We start from the raw sequence: 24,111 nt of genomic DNA, 5'->3' as shown, positions 1-24,111 counted from the left end.
AGTACTCCTGGGCACAAGACGTGCCCTAGATTGTGACTGATATACGTACTCAGTGGCATGCCAATGGCAAAAACTACTTTTCTAGCAGCTTTCAATTGCAGGTAACTTTTTGGGTAGAGGTGGAATCCTCATGTCCACTTCCCCCTCCCAGTACTGGGATCTCATTGGCTAGAACCTGTGCAGGTCTTGCACAGGCAAAACCCTTAACTGTAATATAACATTTACTCTGTATATAACTGCCATTAGTTTCTCTGTCATAAGGAAAACTCCAAAAACACCACTTGTCATAATATGCATTTATATATTATGAAATATTTCTCTGTATCCCTCTCTCAATGTGTGTGATTCCTTATTTATGTTTTCAGCATAGCCCTTCTGTGTGTGTGTGTGTGTGTGTGTGTGTGTGTGTGAGAGAGAGAGAGAGAGAGAGAGATTAAAAGAGAGAGAGAGAGAGATTAAATCACCCATAGGTGATTATAGCATTTTAAGAGAGTGACTGAAACTACATTTAGGAGTTACATTCAGGAATTAAAGTCTTGACTGTGAAGACAATCTGTTCACAACATCTGGCACCCCAATCATTGTCAGGACTGTTCTCACTGCACTGATAGCTAAGATGGACCCTTCCTCCTTCACCACTCGTACACATGCCTCCTGCCTCTTCAGACTTGTCATCAAGGACACCCTTCCATGACAGAGAAGAATTGTTCTTTGGTCATGAGTATACAAGTAACTGCAGTTCTCTGGTAGGAATCTCCAAATAAAATTCTGAAGGAATATAAATTTGAACAAGGCACCAATATAATATAACATAATATAATAGTGGATATAAAACACATGCACCATATCAGCAGGCAAATAATCAAATACTGTTTCCAGAAAACTGAGTTCTGGGAATATAGCTCAATTGGTAAAGTATTTTGCCGCACAAGCATGAAGATGAAGTGCAATTGCCAGGACTGATATAAAAGGACAAGCACAATGGATTATAATCCCATTGCTAATTCAGGAGGAGACAAGCAGATCCCTGGGGATCACTGACCAGCCATCCTAAAAAGCCCCAGATCCCAATGAGAGACCCTGTCTCAAAAAATAAATAATAGTAGAAAGCTGAGGCTGACTCCAGCCTTTACATGCATGCCCTTATACATGCTTACGCCACACTTAGCATGCAAACATGTGTGCATGTGTTTGTGCACACACACTCACGTGCGCACGCTCACACACAAACATACACACACATGCACATACAAACAAAACTTCAGGGAGATATGAAAGATGATATGTTAGGTTGAAGGGTTCTAATGTCACGTTTCAGACATCAGAATGTAAAATTCCAGAGCACTGGGTAAGGGCTCAAAAGACATTTGGCATAATTTTAAATCTTTTTAATAACTGGGTTATCTAACAGTGGGGAAACTTTCCTTTCTCAATAACTATTATGAATATGAATACAGAAAATAAATGTTTGCAGTGCTACAAATTGCCAGATGAAGTGATACTTGTGCCTTGTAATTCCAGCATTTGGGAGATTAACACAGGCTTCTTGTCTGTTTGAGGCCATCCTGGGGTCCACAGTGAGTTCCAGGCCAGCCTAAACTACAAAATAAAACCCTATCTCAAAAACAAAACAATTTACAGCTCTAAGCTTGTATACTTTAAATAAGATGTTTAATGGAGTGCACTATAGGTCCATTTTCCCTGTAAGATTCTTTCCATCTAGAATCAGGTTTCACAAATACAATAGCTCCACACAAGGTTACACAAACATTGCTCAAACTATTAAGGCAGCAACATCATCACAAAACGTAAATAATTCATCAACAAATACCAAAGAACATCTTTTCCAAGCTAGCAATGGGATGATACCTGACACAGTCTGTTTAACAGTTTAACTACTTATCTCTACTTATCTCGTGTTTACAGTTTCACTTTTACAGTTTTACCGATTAGCACAAGAAGATTAACTGACAATAGGATTAGTTTCTCTTTCAAAGGTCTGCTCTATCCTCCCCTGGAGGCCTGTTTACTAGGCCTGTTTACTTCCTTACCTTTCTGGGGGAGACTCCAGCTCTCACCTTTCTGGGCTCAGCTTCTCTTCTCCCAAATCCTTCTGTTATGCTTAGTAGCCAAGACCAAAGGTCTCAGCCGGGGCCTCAGAAGAGTTTATCATCACCCGAAACTCAAAGATCCATTCAGACACTCTGGAGGTCCACCAAGATAACATGGGGGGGGGGCAGTTTCTATGGAAACCATGGCAAAGCAAACAGATGGTGGTATTTGTGGGTAATGGCAGCAATTAGGAGCAAGACGACCACCACCACCTGGCTCACATTATTAAAAAGCCACTCAAATCACCACCACCAGCCTAAGCCATGGAAATCACAGCCAGGAAATAAGGTCTCTGATAGGCTCCTGGGATTCAAAGAACAATGAGATCCACAGCCAGATAGATGATCCTCCAGGACACCAACAAGGAGACCCTGACCTCTTTGTCAGCCTCCATGTCATCATTCATCCATGATCACCTTAAGCATAGCCCTTGCCCTGGGAAAGTAATGAGGACACCACCTCACCAGGCAGGCTGAGGCGGGAGGTGAAGCCAGCACCAGCCTGTGTAACAAGTAGGAACAAAAAATGAGTACAGATCAAAACCCTAGAGAAACAGTTCTCTGTCCTTGTGCTGTCCTCAAGCCATAAAGAAGATGGGGGAGGGGGGAGACAAGAACAAACTCAAAATTCATCTCCTGATTAGTATAAAGGGAAAAGGAATCTGACAAAAATGGTAAAGGAGTTTGGGAGTAAAGATAATTATTGCACTGAGAAAGAGTTTATTAGAGAAGACAGGTTAACAATGGATAAGACCAAGGACTGTGGAATAAGGGGACAAAAATCCACTTGCAAAAACAGAGGTGAGAAAAAAAGCTCAATTACGCAAAGGTAATATGCCCAGATGTCTGGATTAAACAGTGCCTTTAGTGCAGTGTTTCCATGACAGCACCTAAGGGGATTTTAGTATGTGAATGAGCATGTTTATTCAGTTGAATATATTTATGTTAATAGGTAAAAGAAAACTGAGCAATTACCATATCAAATCCATGATTTCACCTACATTGCTGTTTAAAATAAAATACTTTGTTCATGCATGCATTCATTCATGCATTCAAATTCCATACACGTATATTCATTATATACTTGCCAATGACTGAGCACAGTGTGGTAGTCTGAAAACACAACAGAGATTAAGATTAACATCAGCAACTTTACAAGTCTATAAGGAAGAACTATAACAGAAAAAATGAATAACATAAAACACCTTAGACACAACGCAACTATAGTGTAAAATATATGTAATCCATGGAGTTCTCTAGAGATGGTTAAAGTATTTTTTTGCTAATAAGTGAATTCTGGATAGAATGGATGGCAGAGAGAAACAATCCTGAAAATGTTTCCCTCAAATATCAACTCAGCTGTGATTCAGTCCATAGTTCTCAGCAATTGGAAGTGTTATGAAGTGGTGGCTAACATTCATGAGCTGTGTCCTCTTTCTCACATTTAGCATTATCAATATAAATCCACACATCACTTTAAAAGGAAACTATTATAGCAGCAAAAATCATCCTGGCTTTTACAAATCTACTTCTTTCCCTAAAAAACATACAAAAGAAACCTGAGGTGAATATAGATCTCTAAAAGTTGGATAAAGATTTAACTGTAAAACGAAAGTCCAGGACAGGGAAATGGTTCAGTGTGCACAGATACAAAATTGGCAGCCTGAGTTTGATCCTTGGGCCCATATTGTGAAAGGACAAGGACTGACCCTTTCAAGTTGTACTCTGACAACTACAAGTACATCCGCACATGAGCATACACACATGCATATACACACAGAGGGAGAATAAAGAAAGAAAAATGTTACACATTTTCTAAAAAGAAACTTTACAGATGAAAACAAATTTACTTCTCACACTGAGGTCAAAGTCTAGCATCCCTTTTTTTTTTTTTTTTGAGGCCTTCACCTGAGTCAAAACCAAGTCAATAATATAAAATAAAATAGCATATAGTTTTGGTTAAAACATTAAATATAATTACTGTGATCACCTTAGTTTTGATTATATATTACTATAATTGGTATTGGAGATGATCTGACTGGCAGGATACTGAGTGAAATACATTTTCATTCATATATATATACATATATATGTGTGTGTGTGTATGTACATGTATATGTATATATATAAATATGGTTGAGAAGGGAGCTAGATTTTCTAAATTTTCTATATAATCCATCTGGCCATCATTTGAACCATTTCATTTAGAAAAGACTGAAGTTGAGTCTTTTTTTTTTCCTCCTTTAGATCGAGTTTCAATTTGTACCCCGAACAGGCCTCGAACTTGGAAGCCATCTTCCTGCCTCAACATCCCATGCTTTGGGATTACAGTCATGGACTATCATGCCAGGCTCTAAAGTCAGCTTGAAATCAGGAATATCATAGAAGAAGCTGTAACACCCCTGCCTGGTTTCTCCATGCACACCTATTTTTTTTTAAGTGTTCCCAATTCCAGAGTTGAAGACAAGGTAGAAAATAGAGAGTGTTGACTAAAACATCTGAACAAAGAATGATCCATGGTTCATTTATTATATTATAGCAAAAATTGGGGTTCATGGTAAATATAATGGAATTATAAATGAGGTTCAAAGTAAACTTTTTGTAAAAAATAAAATAAGTAAATACCAATTATCTTAATTCAGTTCAATTATGAGTAGAAACAATGCCATTTAATATCTATTCGTGATGCATCCTCAGCCTTGTCCCCAAATGTGGTTTTGGGTTAAGTATACACTCTATACCTCAGCTTGTCTTCTTGCCTAACTGTTAAAAAAGCCATAGCTTGGGAACATAGTTCAGTGATGGAGTATTTCTCTAGCACCCTGCTTGTTAAACTGTGAGCAATTGAACACACTTAACTGAATGCACTAGATATGAAACGTTTAGGAACCCTTATGGCTTCTGAACATGCAAGTGTCCATTGATTAATAAATCCAGGGCATTTCAGTCAGCTCGTGTCTATGACTCAATGTACAACTTAGCTGCAGCCTTGATTCTGAACACAGACTTGCACAGGCAGCTCTAAGTGGATTCAGTGGGTGAACCATGAAGTTAGGAGGGGAAAGTGGTAATGGTAGTAAGAGGAGGAAACGGAAAGAAAAGAGTGGGCACTAAAATAATCTTAGTGGAACAAGGCACTCACTCTACCTACTCCAAAAGTTTATAAGCCCAAACTTCATGAGAGCACCTCCTTAACAACAAAGATTCGCCTTGCATTTCCATCAGACTATTTCAGAAACTTTTTGAAGATGGCTTAACTTGCCTTTCACTCTGTAAAACACATATATGTGGAGAGATAGACAAATACAGACAGACAGACAGACAGACAGACAGACCAACCGATGGATAGACTGATGTACTGTGTGCTGTGAGATATGGCAGTTAACATTAGAAGTTAAGTTTCTAATAAAATAGCCTGTGCTTACCTTAGACAGATTGCCAAGGTAATCAGATTAACTGACAAACTTAAATTGCTGAACCTCATATTTGTTACTCAATAAATTCCATATTGTAAAAAGAAGTCTTGGTCCGCATGTGCTCCCCAAACTCCAGATACCTTATTTCTGTGTGAGCATATGCACACTTATCCATCCATAGCTTAGGGGGAAATGTTGCCATATTTGGGACATGTTCAGTAGAAAGTCAAATTTTAAAAAAATAATTTAAAGACAGTCTACAGTAAGACAAATCACACATGTGCCTGAAGTAGATGAAAAAAATATTCATCAAGAGAAGATGTTTAATACCGGGCAGATGAAATACTAGCTAACATATGCAGGAGAAATAGAAGATGTGAAAGAAAACACGTAGAAATTAGACTAACAATGAAAAACGTGTAGCAAGTTTTCAAAAGCATAGTATCCCTTACCAGAAAACAAAGATTTAGAAATGTCACTGTCACTGGCAGCATAGTAGCTTGATTTCTGGATTTCCAATCTTTGTCTCTCCCTCCTTCCTTCTCCTCCTCCTTTCCTCCCTCCCTCCCTCCTTCCTTCTTTCCTTCCTCCCCTCACTCTCTGTCCTTCTATCCCCCTTCTTCCTTCTTCTTTTGCCTTCTTCACTTTTATGATTCTATATAATTACTTTAGTGCCATTTTCCTTTCCTAAAGTATAATTCCCTTAGGACACAAACTTTGAATCAAACACATTCAACGAAACACAAATCAATGTGCATTCTTATTTTTCCTTCATTCAAGAACTGGGGGTGGCGAGGGGGTACTGAATTTGGAGCTTCCCAAAAGAGTGCTCTGGAACATAATCAGTACTCTTTTAACATCTTAAAAATTATGTTTGGTTTTTTAAGACAGACTTGCTAGGTAGCCCTGTATGTACTGGAATTCAGCTATACAAACTGGGCTGGCTTCAAACTTCCTTTCATTCCCTTCCATCTGCCTCTGTCTCTAAGATTGCCACTGGAACCACTCACACTGTGAATTCTTACAAAAACTAAAAACAAAACAGAGCTAAGAGTCAGAAGAGTGAAGAGGGCAGAAAAGGAAGGAAGGCTGAAGAAGGGAGGATAGAAGCAAGGGAAGGAAGGAGAGAGGATGGAGGGAGATTGGGACTCTTCCCTCAAGAGAAAGATTCACTTACAATGGAAACAAGTAACAGGCCTCTCTTCTGTGCTAATATTCGTATTTACAAACAAAACAAGTAACTTGAAGATCTTGTGAAACCACGTCTATAATGACTAAGAACACAGGCAAATTTTTCATTTATATAAAAGAGGAAAGACATATTTTTTTCAGCTAACAATTTTAAGCAATTATTGTGGTGCTGGTGAAAAGTTTCCTTCTTTCAATAAAATTCACAGTAGTTATTATTACTCATTTAAAAATAAAAAGTCTAGGCATTCCCTAGGATGCAAGCTTACGGTCTTTTATTTCCACAAGGAATGGTCGTTACATGGTCTAAAGCACTCTCTAAGCCCCTTCCTTTCTCAGTCTCGACTGGGGGCTCCTGGTTGAGTAGGGCACTGGTGATAGAAAAGATTGCTAGCAAAGTATCATTTAACTACCTTAAAAAGTCACCGCCTGGAGTTCAGAGTCCTATGGCAGGTATTTTTCTCTACAACTGAAACAGTTTAGTTCAAATTTTTACAACGGTTCTTTTCCTAGCAATTGAACCTTTTAAAGGCATTGCATTGGGTTTTAAATCAGTCCTGTCCTATAATTTTCTTCATTAGTAATGCCATTCAACTATGCCCAGTGCTTGAGGTTTAAAGGCCTTCACATTTAAAAGGTTTAAATTTCTATCTTGAAATGTATGTAAATCCAGCAGGTTGCAAAAGCCTCATGAAATAAGCACCACGTGGTAGTGGTAATGTCCTCTTATCACCCCATAATGCCCTGACTGACAGGCATGGGCAATACCCAGAGTACTTCCTGGAAAAAGAAAAGCAGAAGGAAAGAAATAAAAGTCATGGGATTTATTTTTAACTTTCTCAAAATAAAACTTACAGGCTCTTTGCAAAATAATTTTAAAAGGCTTTGCATATTATTTTAGTGGATACTGAGGAAAAAATGTTCAATTAATACTAGGTGAGTGTTTATATGGTACACAGTCCTTTACTTCCTATGATTCTGATTTCAAAACTCTGATCCCTCCCCCACAAAAGAATGGGTATGCTGAATTTCACTTGTCACCCAGATTTCCACACCATACTCCTGTAGTCTAGGAAAAGAAGAAAGATAGAGTAGTACTAAAGTGTATTACCATGGGATAGTGTATGTTTCCTTCTCTGGAGAGTTTACTAAGAGAAAATTGATCAAACCCTTTCTGGGCCATCTCCTAAGCAGTCCTTACATGGATGGGTTGGATGACCTTCTATGACCTCGCCTAGATATATGCTTCTAAAATTCTGCTTTCAATTTTATGGTTATAAAAATAGAAGAGAATATAAACTGATTTTTATCCAGTAGACAACAAACATTCTATGATATGGTCACGGAGTCTTTATAACAAAGAAGAAATTGCTTTCAATCTATGATGCTTCTACCTACATAATGTTGCTTTAGTCTACCAAGAGCAATACTATTACAAAAAGAAACTGACATTTGAAATGCTGTGTTGAAAGGAGCATGTGTGGTTGCAATAGAAAACCCATCTACAGAACACCTGGTTTGAGAGACTTACTAACTCCCTGGGGGATAATGCAACAATTGTTTCTTTTCTCAGAGTTGAATCAGTACATTAAGCTGAGCTAGAAATATGTTGAGAAGGGAAAGAATTAAAATTATGTATTTGTCTTATTATCTGGTGGAAACTTAAAATACTAATTATTTCAGGATTTAGCTTTTTCTCTGTCATATGGTTGGTTGGCAAAAGCCAGCATACTGATAGCCCCATGTTGTAAAATCTAGCGCAGGATATAACCCTCATCCACTTTAGCAGTGGTATAAATAGTAAAGCAAACTGATGTACAAAACCTGAACTAAACTTCCAACCAAAAACTTGGGAAGCCTAGAAGCTTTTAAAAAGCAAGGGAAAAGCCAGAGAGAGGGGGAAACATGAGACTTTCTTAGGGAAGTTAGGCTTTTCTAAGTACTTAACGAATGCACCTCAAGTTTTTATCAAGCATAATTATTTATACAGACTGTCCCAGCCAGGCTGATCCCAAGGTGAAGGGAATCCAGATAAGACTGGGTAGGAGTGGTCAGATAATAATAGAACATTTAGTATTTTCCTCTGGAATTCCAAAATAACTGATAGACACAATTCCGCAGAAAAAATACAAGTCTTTCAGCTTGTCACTACATTTGACATTTTGATTGAGAACTGACCTCAATCATGCTTCTGGTGCATGTTCAAGTACAGAAAAAAGAAACTGAAATATTTTCTGGTGCATGCTCAAGTACAGAAAAAAAAACTGAAATATTTCATTTTACTTAGAGCATAATTCCCACACCCTTCCAGGGAAATACCAAAAAAAAAAAAAAAAAAAACAAGCAAAAACAAAAAAAAACCCTGGAGAAAAATCACTGTTTTTAGAAAAACTGTTCAAGTATGATTTTATCAATATACCAGCAGAGATATCCCAAAAGTACCTCGGCCTATGAGCACCTCATATATTCTCCTTATTTATTTGCAGACCATGTAACTAACCCCCCCCCCCCCCATGACATCCACATCCTTTCTCAGTCTGACGCACACAAGAGTCTGAGAGGCATTTCATTTATTCCAGGTCCTTTCCTGGCCTTGAGAACTAAGGTCTGTAATCTAGTCCAGTGAATGGCATAAACATTTTCTGAATGAATGTGTGAATTAGAGCATGAAAGGAAAAAATCCACAGCAAAAATAAATCATGGACAGAGAACTGGCAGAATATGATGTAGCTAAATCTATTCAAAATGTCCTCACTTTGCAAGGTCCTTCATCCGTGCCTTTGAGTTGTCTATATAGTTTTCCATATATCCATGCTATCAAGTTAGTTCCATGTGGAAGTTTAGAGCCAAAGCTCTATAACCTCTCAAATGTAGAGTATAACCCTTTTGTTAATATGGAATCCTAAATGATTGCTTTTATCTCTTTACCCTCTTCGAATTTCATTTATAAGATTCCAAGTCAGCCCAGAAGCATCAGTTTACTGATCTCACAACACTATACTAGGCAACCTTCAAAAGGCTCCATTAGTACTAGGCATGAAACTAAGTTTAAATGATTCAACTGAAAAGAACATTAAATTGGTTGTATTTTCTTACGGGTAAAATAATCCATCTCCTAGAAAAAAAAAATTAAAGTGTACAACTCATACAGACACAAGTTTGGTTCTTTTTTGTTGGTTTTTTTTGTTTGTTTGTTTTTGTTTTTGTTTTTTTTTATTTCAGTGTTTCGGATCAAATCCAGGCCTTTGCTTACACTCGGTAAACCCTGCCAGCAAACTAGTATATTCTAAAGATCCATGTTTTTAATTGGTTTGGCAAGTAAGCGTAGTGGAAATTGTCCAGCCATCCGATACTTTATGTAAGAACTGTGACTTTCCTGTTTCTTTCCTTACAAAAACAATGCACATCTGGTGAGTTAAAATAAAAGAACTCTCTGCATAGTCTATATATATATATATATATATATACATATATATATATGTATATATATATATATATATATATGAAACTTAGTAAGGATATTTATTTATTATTGTTCCTGTTGTTACTTGAAAAGGGGTCTCATTGTATATTCCTAGCTGACCTGTTTACTCACCATGTACTTTGGATAGCCTTTCCTTTCAACCCACTAGTACAAAACTAGACAATGCGGATCCCCTCTTCTATATGTATTCTATTCCTTATGCCTTTCACTCAGGATTATTGCTTTCAGCAATCACAGTCACTGAAACTGCTATGTCCAAGATCGCAAATAATTTCCTCCTTTTAAATGCAATGGCATTTTAGCAATTTTCACAAGACTTATATGGCACTGCCAAACCATGCTCCCTCATCACTCACCTCTATCCTAGCTTCTAGACCTCTCTTCTTCCTTAATGAAGCGTCCTCCTTTATCTGTTCCTTTTACAACCTCCTTCACCAAGGTTGTACCCTTATCCTCAGTCCTCATCTCATTTTGTAATTCCTTCCTCTTTAATTCCTTCTTTTCTACAGTTTCAAATAAAACCATGTAAATGGCGCCTACACTTTTTAACTTTCTAGCCATCATCTCTTCTCAACTCTAATATTACATTTCTGAATACCAACCACAAATTTCCAATTGGTAGCCTATTTGCATTTGAATTGCACATGCCATCTATTGAAGCATCTGCTAATGTTTAGAATCCTACTCCATTCTAATTATACTCTGGATAATAAGAAGTAGAGAAAGTAAATGAATTATTATTAATGGCTCTTTGTTTCATTCTAAAATAGATCTAAAATCGGGCCCTCCAATCTAGTTCTAATACACAGAAGGCGATCAATAGAATCCACCTAAGATATAAAAACACTCACCTAGCCTCAAAATCTGCTCTGTTAGATACAGGAACAGACCTTCCTTCTATGGTTTGAAGCCATGACTACAACATAGGGAATTTCTACAACTTGAGAAGACTGTTTAGAAAAATACATTTAATATTATCATATATAATATGCCACCTGTCTTTTATCATATGCTTTCACATAAGATGAATCACGCAAAGAAGCCATTCATGGTGACACATATGTCATAATCAGAAAGAGCACTTTCAATGACCATTAGTGCAAGGTCACCCTCAGCCTCAGTTACATAGGAAGGCCAGCCTGGGGACTTAAGGAGACTGTGCCATAAAACAAAAACAAACAAGAAAGCCTAGCATTCCAATTTCAAATATTTCTAAGAAATCTTATGACGTCCAGTGGTACACTTGTAGATGGGTCAGTGGTTAAGAATGGTCTTGCAAAGTTTATATGCCCCAGTACAGGGGAACACCAGGGCCAAGAAGTGGGAGTGGGTGGGTAGGGGAGCAGGGTGGAGGGAGGGTATAGTGGATTTGGGGTATAGCATTTGAAATATAAATGAAGAAAACATCTAATAAAATAATTTTTAAAAAATAAATGTACTTTCTTGTACTCTGAGCTACCGACATGAAGGCATATATATATAATGCTTTTTGCTCTTACAAAGGAACAATTTTGGTTTCCAGCACCCAAAAACTAACAACCATCTCTAACCCTGGTCCCAGAGAATCCGATGTCCCCTTCTAGTCTCTGTGGGCATTGCGTGCATGTGCTACATAGGCATGCATGCAGGCAGAACACCCACACCCATAAAATAAAAGGAAATGAAGAAAATGATGATTCTTTTCCGAAATGCGGGGTAATCCCAGTTATTTCACATAGTAAGAAATCTTCTAAGAGTGTTTACTTCTGTTTTCAGAGCAATCCCTGTTTGAAAAATCTAAGGAGGCCAATTAGCTTACTTCGCATGAATCTCTTAGGTTTTGCTTTTACATGCAATAGTATTGACTTTTTCCAATAGTTGCTCTTCAGATGTGTTCTCTATACTATAAGTAGTATGCTTATGAATTATTTTTGCTTAAATTAATCTTAAAGCAAAACTCAAGAACTTCCTGCCCAATAGTAGAGAGAAAAATCTATCTCTAAAAATGAATGATTTTCAAAATGTATTAGATATTGATTTATACTAAACCTACTTGAACATCTAGGTATAAATCATAGCCAAGCTCATATTTCTTTGAGTTTTCTCAAAATGTAGAAACACTGGCTTTGAAGTAGACATATGCTATATTGCTGGCAGGGCAAGCTTCTCACTTGAGTCTCTGACATTTGAGTAATGTTACGATCTCTTGGGGTATGAAGTTTGGTGCTCATGTACATGTTTCTTTTCTTTTTTGGTAAAGTCAGATTAAATCCCAATGTGATACACATTCTTCTCTGAAATTCACCATACAATATAAACATATAACAGTACAATATAATATATAACAGTAAATATAAGCTCCCCATATAAGCATATAATAATATAATATAAATTATGAATACAAATGGTATTTACAAAAATGTACTAGATAAAATCCATTGTTCAATTTCAACTTCCAAATTAAATCTGATGCCCTCTTCTGGCACACAGGTGTACATGCAGATAGAGCACTGATATACATAAAATAAATAATGGGATCCACACATCATGGTGCCTGTGAAAGGCAGAGGCAGATGACTCTCTAGGAGTTCAATACCAGCCTGGTCTATATAGTGTGAGTTCCAGGACAGCTAGTGCTACACAGTGACCTCAAATAAAAATGTGGATGGTAGGGCCTGGTGTGATGGGACAGAATTGTCATCTCTGAACTAAGTTTGCTACATGACAAATTACATATAAAGTTGTGACTGCTGTGCCAGGTATATTTTTACGTACTCCATGAAAGACAGTAAAGCAGCTCTTAAAATTACTTTACAAACTTTTTTTTTCCCCAGTGCTTCGAACCCAATGCTTCAGCCATTCTGGACAAGCACCTCGCCACTTAGATGTCCCACCAGCCTTTTGCATAGTGCTGTCAGCTAAAGTTGACTAATTATTTGTGCTAGAAATTAAAGCAAGTTACTTTATCATTTTTTAAACAATAAGTAATTATCCACTCATGTCTTCCTTCTAAATCAACTTTCAAATGTTATACTGGAGATGATGGTTTCCTAAGCCATACAACTTTGATTAAATACATACTGTTAAAATTATAACACTGAGGAATGGGCCACACTTACGATGAAACAACTGTATGTATGGGAGGTGACGGTGACATAAACAGAACAAATTGTCTCACAGTAGTTGTTACCTGAGATGGATATTCTCTGCTGCTTAAAACTGAAGTTTAATTAGTCTTGATTCATTGTTGGAAATCTCCCAAGCAGAAATGTTTGGCTCTAACCCAACTCTGTCATAGGCTGTTATTTCCAAAAGAGCTAAACCAAAGAATATAATTTAAAGACGAGAATCCAAAGCCAGACTTTATAAATTATAAATATAGTGCTTTCCAATTTAATCATAGACTCATAAAAATCTACCTTCCTTTTTTTACCATGCTGGTGTATAGCCACAAAATACAGGGTTTTGTTGTTCCTGTAATTAGGGGTTGGATGGTATGTTTTGTTTCTTTTTTTTTTTAAGTTTTTTTCCTTTTATTTATTTCTTTTTTTGTCATACAGTCTGACCATGGAGCCTAGTCTGGCCTCAAACTTAATATATTTGTACCTCAAATTCCAGAGTGCTATGATTATCAGTTTACACAGCCATGCTGAGAAAAAGAAAAAAAAAAAAGATAGTTTTCTAAAACAGAGAATCAAAATCATCGAAGTTCAATATGCTGCACAAGCCACTATAAAAAGTAGTAAAGATAACTTAAAATATGATTCTGATAGAGCCTATGTGTCCATGCATGCATGCATCTTAAGTTGTAAAAGGAAATGCTAGTTCTGGCCTCACTCTTCGCCTAGTTTCCCTCTTTTGCCCTAGTCTCCCTCCCACCTTATTCTCAAGTCCAGGTTGTAGATGAGAACACACTTACTGAATAAGAGGATCGCCCAAGTAGTTTCTTCCCCCCCATTGGATGTGCACATGTGCATTTATGTGATGTGTATGTATGAATGCGGGTACCTCAAGGGGAGGGTTTGGAGGACAACTTTCAGAAGTTGGTTTTCTCCTTCTCCAACTCAAACTCAGGCCATTAGCATAGATAACATTGCCATTTTTACTCACTGAACTGTTCCACACCCCCTACTGAGATGGTTATTTTATTTATTTATTTATTTATTTACTTATTTACTTATTTACTTATTTATTTTGAGACAGGATTTCTCTACGTAGCCCTTAGTCATGGAACTCACTCTGTAGACCAGCCTGGCCCCGAAGGTAATTATAAAATCAGCATCTTAATGTGCTAGAGATGTAATTTCTATGCAATATCTATACGTGTAGGGCACACAAATAACAATGCTGATGGTTCTGAAGGCAACGCCCTGTAGTCTTTATAATCCCAGCTCTGCCATTTCTAGCTCTTTGGTCCTGATCAATACACACCTAATATCTCTTGTGAATCTCAGTTAGACTCTCTTCAAACACAGAAAGGGATCTACTAACAGCCCTTCACAGTACTTTAAGAGTTAAATGGGATAATATACGGAAAAAAAAAAACAAAACAAAACTAGGCACGGGGCCTGGAGCTCACAATGCCGGTTTCTTACTATTACTGCCACCAAATGTTGAGTAGCTGTGCTAAGGAGAAGGTAGAACAAGGACAACAAAAGCCCAACAGTCCTGAACACTTTAAATGCAGAGTGTGAATTTGCAATGGTATTTTTAAACTTTTATTTGAATTTTTAATAGGTTCTGCAAGTCTACAGCCCTTTCCACAGCCATATATGCAAAATGTAAAGCAGCGGGCTAGAAAACAACTCCTCTGTTTAAAACTCTGCTGGGCTGGCCAAGTGTTAAATGTCACCTTTGTCTCTCATGCTAACAAAAGCGGTTGTCATAAAAGATCTGCCCTTTTTGTCTACAAGTATGTTTGTCTCTTCTTGGTCTAGATAGGAAGAATTAATTAAATTGTCATTTTAAAAGGGCTCTACTTAGGTAGCAAGGCAGAATTGAAGGCAAACAGATCCCTAGTAACCTACTTAATTTTACCAATAAAACACAATATAAAGTTAACCCTTGATAATCCAGTTAAAGCAAAACATATTCGATAAAGACTCATAGTTGTCAGCTCAACATCAAGCCAATCAATAGTGTAACATGGATGGGAGCTCAGCTCATCTGTCCCTACCTTTAGCTGAGGGGCTATTGACAGTTGATGGTGCGCTAGCAGAGGGAGAGTCAATTTCCTTTAAAGGTGTTTTCCCCAATAGGTTTATTATGCAAGCTCCAGGGGAAGGCCCACATCAATTTGTATAAGAGCAAAACAAATTTGACTTGACAGGTTATTTTATTAAAAGAAAAAAAAAAAGACAAGAAGTTTGGAGTGATGGGGAGAAGATCCAGGAGGAGTTAAGGAGACTAGTGGAAGGGAATGAATATGAACAAAATACATCGCATGCACATAAAAACTTCTCAAAGAATATACATATATAGTCAAAGATACGTAGTTGATTGTGCAATGCATGTTTTTTTTTTTAACACACCTAAGCCGGGTGTGGTGTTGCAAGCCTTTAATCCCAGCACTTGGGAGGCAGAGGCAGGCAGATTTCTGAGTTCGAGGCCAGCCTGGTCTACAAAGTGAGTTCCAGGACAGTCAGAGCTACACAGAGAAACCCTATCTCGGAAAAAAAACAAAACAAAACACAAACAAACAAGAGCAAAACAAAGCAAAAAAAGAAAAAAAACACACCTAAGAATACACACAAAGAATTAGAGCATTTAGCCTGACAGTGTTTAGACTTCAACACAGAGTATTCTGGGAGAAAGGTTGTTATGGATATTATTTTTCTTCAACAGAATAATGAGTCTTTATGCTAAAAATAAATTCACATCACCCTTTTCTTCTATGAGGTTATGACGCTTACCTATCATATTACATTCTGCCAGGTAGAATAGCTATTAGAGTTTTAACCATTTCCAAGTCATAAGAGCCACTACCATTGAGACGGTTCCTGTTTATGGCCATACAACTTTGAACACATCCCATCTCATCTGATCTCGGAAGCTAAGCAGGATGGGGCCTGATTAGTACTTGGATGGGAAACATGTTTCTTAAGCCTTTTTAAGATAGGATAAACTATTCCAGTGGCTTTACTACTGTTACAGGGAAATTAGCTTTCAAGTACTGCTTACCAAACTAAGGTACTGATTCTTCATTCAGACTTTGCACTTGGCACTGGAAAGTCAACATTCTCTACAGCTTGGAATTTCCTAAAAGTATGCCTATTCATTTGGTAGTTTCTGAGTTTGATCTTCTAACTAGTTTATGAATAACTTTAAATAATACCATTCCAACAAAGCTTGGCAGTTATGACATGCTCAAAAGCATGTTTTAAACCAGGGTTCAATTTATATATGCAAAGACAGAACAACAAGGAACTCTGTCACCTAACATAATTACTAAAGAACCACCTGACAAAAAAACAGTGCCTTCCTGCTCTACATATAAATTCCAAATGATGAAAATAGTGTGAGTCAGGAGTTGTGACTTGATCAAAAGTATTCAGTTCATTCCCTTGTTTTTATTATTTGTGATTACCATCATAGAATCCACCCTAAAACTAGCTTTGTTTTTAGTAATTATAAGAGAAACAAAAAAGAGAAAAATCATTGCATATGCTATTCCCTAAATGAAATCCTGAGAAACCTCCTATATACCATACCCTTCAAGTTTCTGCACCAGTGCCCACAGAATGCATAGAGGACATCAATATATATCTGGAAGAAAGAAGGGTAAAATTCTCCTAAGCCAACTAAAACTTTCCCAATCTCTCATCAGTTTGATAATTTCAACAATGTTGTTTTGTTTGTTTGTTTGTTTGTTTGTTGATAAAAGTTACTGCAACTTGTTAAGTTATGTAGACATTGAGTTTAATATACCTTTTCTTCTAAATATAAATTTACAAGGCGTTGCGATCTAAACTCAAACATATGCTACTACATGACATCACATCAATAGTAAACACAAACAATTCTAAACAGACAGGTAATAGAAAGCCAGATGTGGTAACACAAATCTATGGTAGTCCTCACATTTGGAAGGCACCAAGAGGATCACTAAATTTGAGTCTAAGTTGGGCAATGAGTGCTTATCTCAAAAATTGAGAACAGATGTTAAGTTGGACTAAGAAGTGATAAGAAACAAAATATGAACACACAGAATTCACTTTCTGTGAACAACTGGAAACTCAATCCTTACTACATGGTCCCCACTTATGGACATGCCTAGGCAATTCGTTTCAACCTACAGGACTTTCTCATTCTCTAAACATCTAAAGTCATGTTCACATTTACATCTTCATGCCTACTAGCTGCTCTGCATCACTGTCAGCATATAATATATTTTAAACACACGTCTAAACTTAAGCAAGTTTCCCTACACTAAAACTCTGGCGTCGAAGCATTACGGCACTGGGGAAGTTACTTAACCTCTCTCTATCTGCATCTCCTTTTCTGAAAGAAACATAATCATGGCATTATTGTCAAGAATATGTGAGACTGCCTGAGACAACTTAATCATTCCTATCTGCTATTCTTACTAGAGTTACTATGGAGAATCCAGTGCCTCTGGGTGGTAGTAATGCACACCTTTAATCCCATCACTTGGGAGGCAGAGGCAGGTGGATCTCTGAGTTCAAGGCCAGCCAGGTCTACAGTAAGTTCTAAAACAACCATGGATACACAGAGAAACCCTGTCTGGAAAACAAACAAACAATAGAATCCACTGAAAAGTCTAATCTATTTGATTATATTTTTAACCTTGAGGAACAAGCATGACTCCTGTGTATTAGGGCAGAGAAGAGAACACATTTTAAGTGTTTTTTTTTTTAAATCAGGCTGAGAAATATGAGAAGTCTTGGGCTGTAAAAATAATATTGCTTATTATTGCTGCTCTAGATGATTCACAGAACAACTGACCACCTAATATTGCTGATTTTTTTAACAGTCAGGAAAATCGATTCAGAGCTGCAGAGATGGCTCAAATAGTCAAGAGCACTCATTCCTCTTGCAAAGGACCTGGATTCAGTTCCCAGCATCCGCGTGGTGGCTCATAACCATCTGGAACTCTAGCTCCAGGGACCGACCCAACACCTTCTTCTGGTCTCCATGGGCATTGTATTCACACAGTATACATATGCAGGCAAATCATTCAATACATACATATTATCAAGCCAAAGCCAAACACTTAAAGCACTCATTAGACAACTAATAACTTACAAGTATGTATCTTTTCAGGTTTTTTTTTTTTAAGATCCCATGAGAACACTTGCCCCCAAATTTCTAAATCATTTGTTAAAAGGACAATGCTTTTTTGCTATCTTAAAGAAAATTTCGGTACTGCAAACTGAAATTTCCTTCCTCAAGGAAACAGCCACCGCCCCATTCATATTAAGTAGTTCTCCTTTAAGATACTCTTTGTACTATTTTAGGATTATTTTTTAAAAATTGCCAGAGTATAATAAGAAATCTTTCATTTTGGCATTTTCATAAAAATGTAATTAGTGCATTAATTATCCATGAAGAAACAATAGAAACAAAAGACAAAACAACATGAGTATCTGTCATTTGAATCATCTAATAAACTCTTAATCCTTTCTTGGGCACTTAGACATTTTATGTCTTAACAAAGAGGGGGGGGTGTGACTCTATTACTTGGTGAAATTCTTAAAGCAGTTTCTCCTTGAGTTTACTTCTGGGAGAGAAATAGAAGATAGAGAAAGCAAAGAACAAATACCAGTGTTGAAACTGCATACCTCACAAAACAACAACAACAACAAAACCTAAGTGCTTGAGAGGGTCAATCTAATAAGGATTAACCAAAGGCATTAAGCTGGGTTTTGAAAATGCAGTTAATGTAGTAGATTGATATTCGGTAACCCATGTTTTACTCTGAGGTATCAGAATGTTAGGTATGGAAGACAAGATGCTTCTAAAGTAGGGTCCAAAGGAAATAATAAACATTTCTATTTTTTCAAACAAAACGTTTGCTCCATAACTTTAAGAGTAGGCTTCCTTATATTTTGAAAGCCCGTCTAAACACACCCACACATGTTGGCAAAGACAAAGTTCAAGGTTCATGGTTCTGGTGATTTCATATAGCCTTCAGCTCTATTCCAAATCCTACTAAATGTAAATGACAACAACCCAGCAACCTGGGATCTCTGCCACTCTAAAGCTAGAGGAGTTTTCTACATTCAAATTCCTGAGCCCACACATCTGCTTCTGCCACTTGAGGGCCTTTATTTTTCCTCCTGGGGTTGCTGGAACAGAAGCTCTTTCATGTGACAGGAGTATGCATTCCAGCTTTCACCTCAGTTTACCCAATGTTCCTCAGATATGGTAAAAACTGTTATTCTAAGTTAACAATTGGCAAATGAATCAAAGAAGAAAACCAAATCCTATGAAGAGCCAGCAACTCAGTTGCCACATGTTCTTGCCTCCATTTTCAACAGTCTTGAAAGAGTGGGTTTTAGAAAGAAAATCTTTCGAAGGAAAGGAAAAACTCAAAATAAGATCCAGTGGGGGGGGGGAGGTCTCATACAACATTATTTTTTTTAAATGGCTTCATATTCCAGGAAGAAAGAGAAGGGGAGAGGAGGAGGGGAAGGAGGTGGAAGAGGAGAAGAACTTTTTTAAAAAATCATTTGTATCATTGCCCCTGACTTTCGCCTATTTTTAAAATTATATACCCCACCTGCACGCTCTCTAAATAAGTCCATTCCAGTGGCTTCACAATAATTCCAGTACTCAGAAGTCTTCCCTTCCCTTCCCTTCCCATCAGCACCCTCATCCTTTACAGAAATGCACTACTTCCCCTGAACTCGGTACTCAGAGCATATTTCATAAATGTCTCACTCTAAAAAACCTGAAAGCCACTTGTTTTTTATTTTACTTGACTTCACCTAACCGTGAAGTCCCTTTACCAGTTATCTCCTAAACTTGGTAGTTTTCTTTTTCCTTTAGAAACGAACACTAACGTCTCAAGGCAAACAAAGCTAACTCCACGGGAGAAAATAAATAAATAAATAAATCGACGCAACAAAGGAAGAAAGGAAAGAAGGGGGTACTCTGGGCGATGCTTGCGTCTTCTAAGGAGAAGCTTCCAGTGTAACTTCTTCAATTTAACGGTTCTGGGGCAGAAGAGGACTAGTGTGTTGGAAAACAACAAAGGTGGGCTCCCACTCTCCTTACCGCCGTAGAGCCAGAAGAAGATGCAATATATACACGGATCACCATCCTGGAAACAAGGGCTTCTGGTCGGTCGCTGGAGTCTTGAAAAGGGCTGGGAAACAGCTGCAGCAACGGCTGGAACCGAGCTAAGGGCCAAACAGAGGTTGGATGAGGAGGGTGGGGGAAGGTGGAAGGATAACTGGCCAGAGCCCCGCCTCCACCAGCGGCTGCTTTCAATGAGCTTCCAGCTCTGCAATCCCAGCCCCAAACCCCGGAAGGCTCAGGCTCATTTGCATCATTTCTAAATTGTTTTTTTAAAACACAGGATCTCGAACAGCACCGCGAGATCTGTTGAAACAATTCTTTTTGACTATTCCCTCTCCGGGAAGGGGGCAAGGGAGAAATAAAAGAAGGGGTAAGAAAAAAAGAAATATTCGATTAGAATAAAGGACCGGTTCCCATGAACACCAGAAGTTTTGCTTGTTACTTCCTGCTCAGAAATGTATGCAAATAAGATAGCCTAAAGCTAGCTTTATATTGAATCCAGACACTACTTTAAATGTCTTTAAGCCCACGTTATCAAAGCCTTGTATATTTTAAGATGCCAATAATGAAGTAAGTGATTTTTTTTTAACCTTAGTTGGCAGCAGGAGTTGAATACTGAAAAGCTGCACGAGGAGAGGAGGAGGGCTGGAGAGAAGTTTCAAGTTTCCCCAAACCGGAAAGCACAGAATAGGTTCTTTTTGTTCAGAGTTTTGCTAAAATATGGAACATTTTTTTAGTGAGAATTTGCAGGAGATCTAAGCGACAACTCTAGAATGAAGGAGGAAATTGCAAAGAAAAAAACTACAACCCTAGAATGAGAGGAAATTGCAGAGAAAAAAAAAAATCAACAAGTCCAAAATGAGGAGAGGAATTGCAGAGAGAGAAAAAAAAAAAGAAAAAAGAAAAGAAAAGAAAAAAACCAATCATCTGAAAATACTTTGGAAGTACTTTTTTGCCGTTGCTGTCTCATACCTGTAATCTCTGCCCTTGGAATAGTAAAACATGATTGCCAGGAATTAGATGCTAGACTATGCTACAGGGTAAGTCTCTTAAAAATCAAAAATCAACCAAACAAAATGACTTTCTACAAATTATCAAGTACAGTAAATGAGAAAAATCTAGCCACCATCTTCATTACCAACATCATGGCTACTGTTAATTTTACTTGCCAATTCACTTGATTAGAAAAATCTTTATAATCATAAATCATAATCATGATTTTGAAAAAATCTATATTGTTTCTTTTATGTTATCACTGTACAACTTGTTTGGAGTTCTACATTAACTGTTTAGACTTAGAGACTCTTAAAATGAAAAAAAAACAGGAATAACAAAATATTTCTAATTAGTCTATAAACTATTGAACACAATCAATTATTCCCAGAAAACTGAATGGTAGCATTAGCAAAGAATCTGGTGGGCTTTATCTATTAGAAAAATGAGGCTAGATGTGTAGATCTCTTATAGATCACACTAAGACCCAAAGTTGGATTTCAAGTACATACACACATGCACGCACACACACACATACACATGTACAGTTCTGTAATAGATATACTTGTCTTAGTGAATATAAGTCAATAACTTGTTTTATACATAAAACCTGATGATTCTTAATGATAAGACTTCTGATACATTTTTAGGAGAGACTATTACCAATATTTCTAACATAAAGGTAATGGATATCCTTATGCCGTTCTTCCCTACTTTGAGCTATCCTTGAGATGGGTATCATAGAATGGTCATTACTGCTTAAATTTTCTATAGAGAAATTGCCCGAGAGCATTTGCCTGGAAAGGTTACGGTGAATTTGAATAAACTGGGTTGGATCAAACAGTATAATCTATTTCCTTAGGAAATCATGACAACCAAAGGCCAGTGTCTCTCAAAACTTAAAAATAAACCCAGATTGTGTGCAGAAAACTTAGAAGACCCTGAACACCAATGAATGCCATAGCCCTTACTACTCAGTTAAGATTACTTGGGTTCAGGAATTCCCAGCCAGCACAGTCAACTTAATGACATTGTGTCTCTTAATTGAACACAGCCCCAGGACCTAAAGATAATTTCCCCTGTGTTACAGATCAGCTTTTCCAGGTAGGGATAGAGCAGGCGACAAGAAGTTAAAAGTAATGGTATGGAAGGAGAGGGTATTTTGAATTGTTATTTATTATAAATTGCTATGTACAAAAAATATACTTTTGTATTCTCCTATGTTAAAAAAATATGATCTTGAATGGTTTTATGTGTTTCAAATTTATAGGCATACCAAAAGTTATATAAATAATTCTCTTAGCTAGTTTTTTGACAGCTTGACCCAAGCTAGATTTATCTGGAATGAGATACATCAAGTCAGAAAACTCTTGTAGGAAAGTCTGTGGGGCACTTTCTTGCTTAACAGCTGAGGTGGGTGGAAAAGAAAACTGACTCCTAGGCTGGACAGATGGGTCAGCAGTTAAGAGCACTGACTTCTAAAGGTGCTGAGTTCAATAAACAGCAACCACATGGTGGCTCACAACCTTCTAAAATGGGGTCCAATGCACTCTTCTGGTGTGTGTCTGAAGAGATCTACAGCGTACTCATATAAATAAAAATAAATAAATCTTGAAAAATAAAAACAAAAGAAAACTGACTCCAAAGAACTGTCCTTTGATCTCTATACATACACCATGGGCACATGTGTGACCAGGCACACATGAACACCACACAAGCAAACATACACAGACACACATACACAAACACATGCACACATACTGCCCATGTGTATTGTTCACACATAATGATAATAATAATAATAATAATAATAAATGCAATTTTACATTTTAATATTTCATACAGAAATGCTGATAAACTGAATAGACCCAAGAGATTACAGTTAAATTTTATTTTATTTTTGTTGGATATTTTCTTTTTTTTCTTCTGGATATTTGCTTTATTTACATTTCAAATGTTATCCCCCTGAAAATCCCATCCCATCACTCCTCCCGCTGCTTCTATGAGGGTATTTTCCCACCTACCCACCCACTCCCGCCTCCCCACACTGGCATTCCCCTACACTGGGGATCAAAGGCCTCTATTCCCATTGATGCCCAACAAGACCATACTCTGCTACATATGTGGCTGGAGCCATGGGTCCCTCCATGTGTACTCCTTGGTTGGTGGTTTAGTCACTGGGAGCTCTGGGGAGGTCTGGTTGGTTGATATTGTTGTTCTTCCTATGGGGTTGCAAACCCAAATGATCCAAATGAAAGGGGACCCACATTAATAAAAGAAACTTTACTAAAGCTCAAATCACACATTGTACCTCACCCAAGAGGAGTAGACTAGACATCAGGAAAAAATCAAACTCAGGGCTGAAATCAACCAAGTAGAAACAAAAAGGACTATACAAAGAATCAACCAAACCAGGAGCTGGTTTTTTTGAGAAAATCAACAAGATAGATAAACCCTTATCAGACTAATTAGAGGGCACAGGGACAGTATCCTAATTAACAAAATCGGAAATGAAAATGGAGACATAACAACAGAATCTGAGGAAGTCCAAAAATTCATCAGATCCTACTACAAAAGCCTATACTCAACAATACTAGAAAACTTGGATGAAATGGACAATTTTCTAGACAGATACCAGGTACTGAAGTTAAATCTGGATCAGATAAATCATTTAAAC

The 24,111-nt window shown here is 37.4% G+C and overlaps 1 protein-coding gene across 1 annotated transcript in view; it reads right to left on the bottom strand.

The window, feature by feature from the left end:
* The window catches only part of Sh3bgrl (SH3-binding domain glutamic acid-rich protein like), a 67,061-nt gene extending 46,413 nt beyond the window's left edge, over positions 1-20,648 (bottom strand). The window contains exon 1 of the mRNA NM_019989.2: positions 20,418-20,648. Coding sequence (NP_064373.1) covers positions 20,418-20,462 — 45 coding nt within the window. The 5' untranslated portion in view covers positions 20,463-20,648. The remainder of the gene's footprint in view (positions 1-20,417) is intronic.
* Positions 20,649-24,111: the final 3,463 nt, after the last annotated feature.

Source organism: Mus musculus, chromosome X, assembly GCF_000001635.26.
Source record: "Mus musculus strain C57BL/6J chromosome X, GRCm38.p6 C57BL/6J".
In the NCBI taxonomy this organism is placed as follows: domain Eukaryota; kingdom Metazoa; phylum Chordata; class Mammalia; order Rodentia; family Muridae; genus Mus; species Mus musculus.
This window is presented reverse-complemented; position numbering and strand designations above follow the sequence as displayed.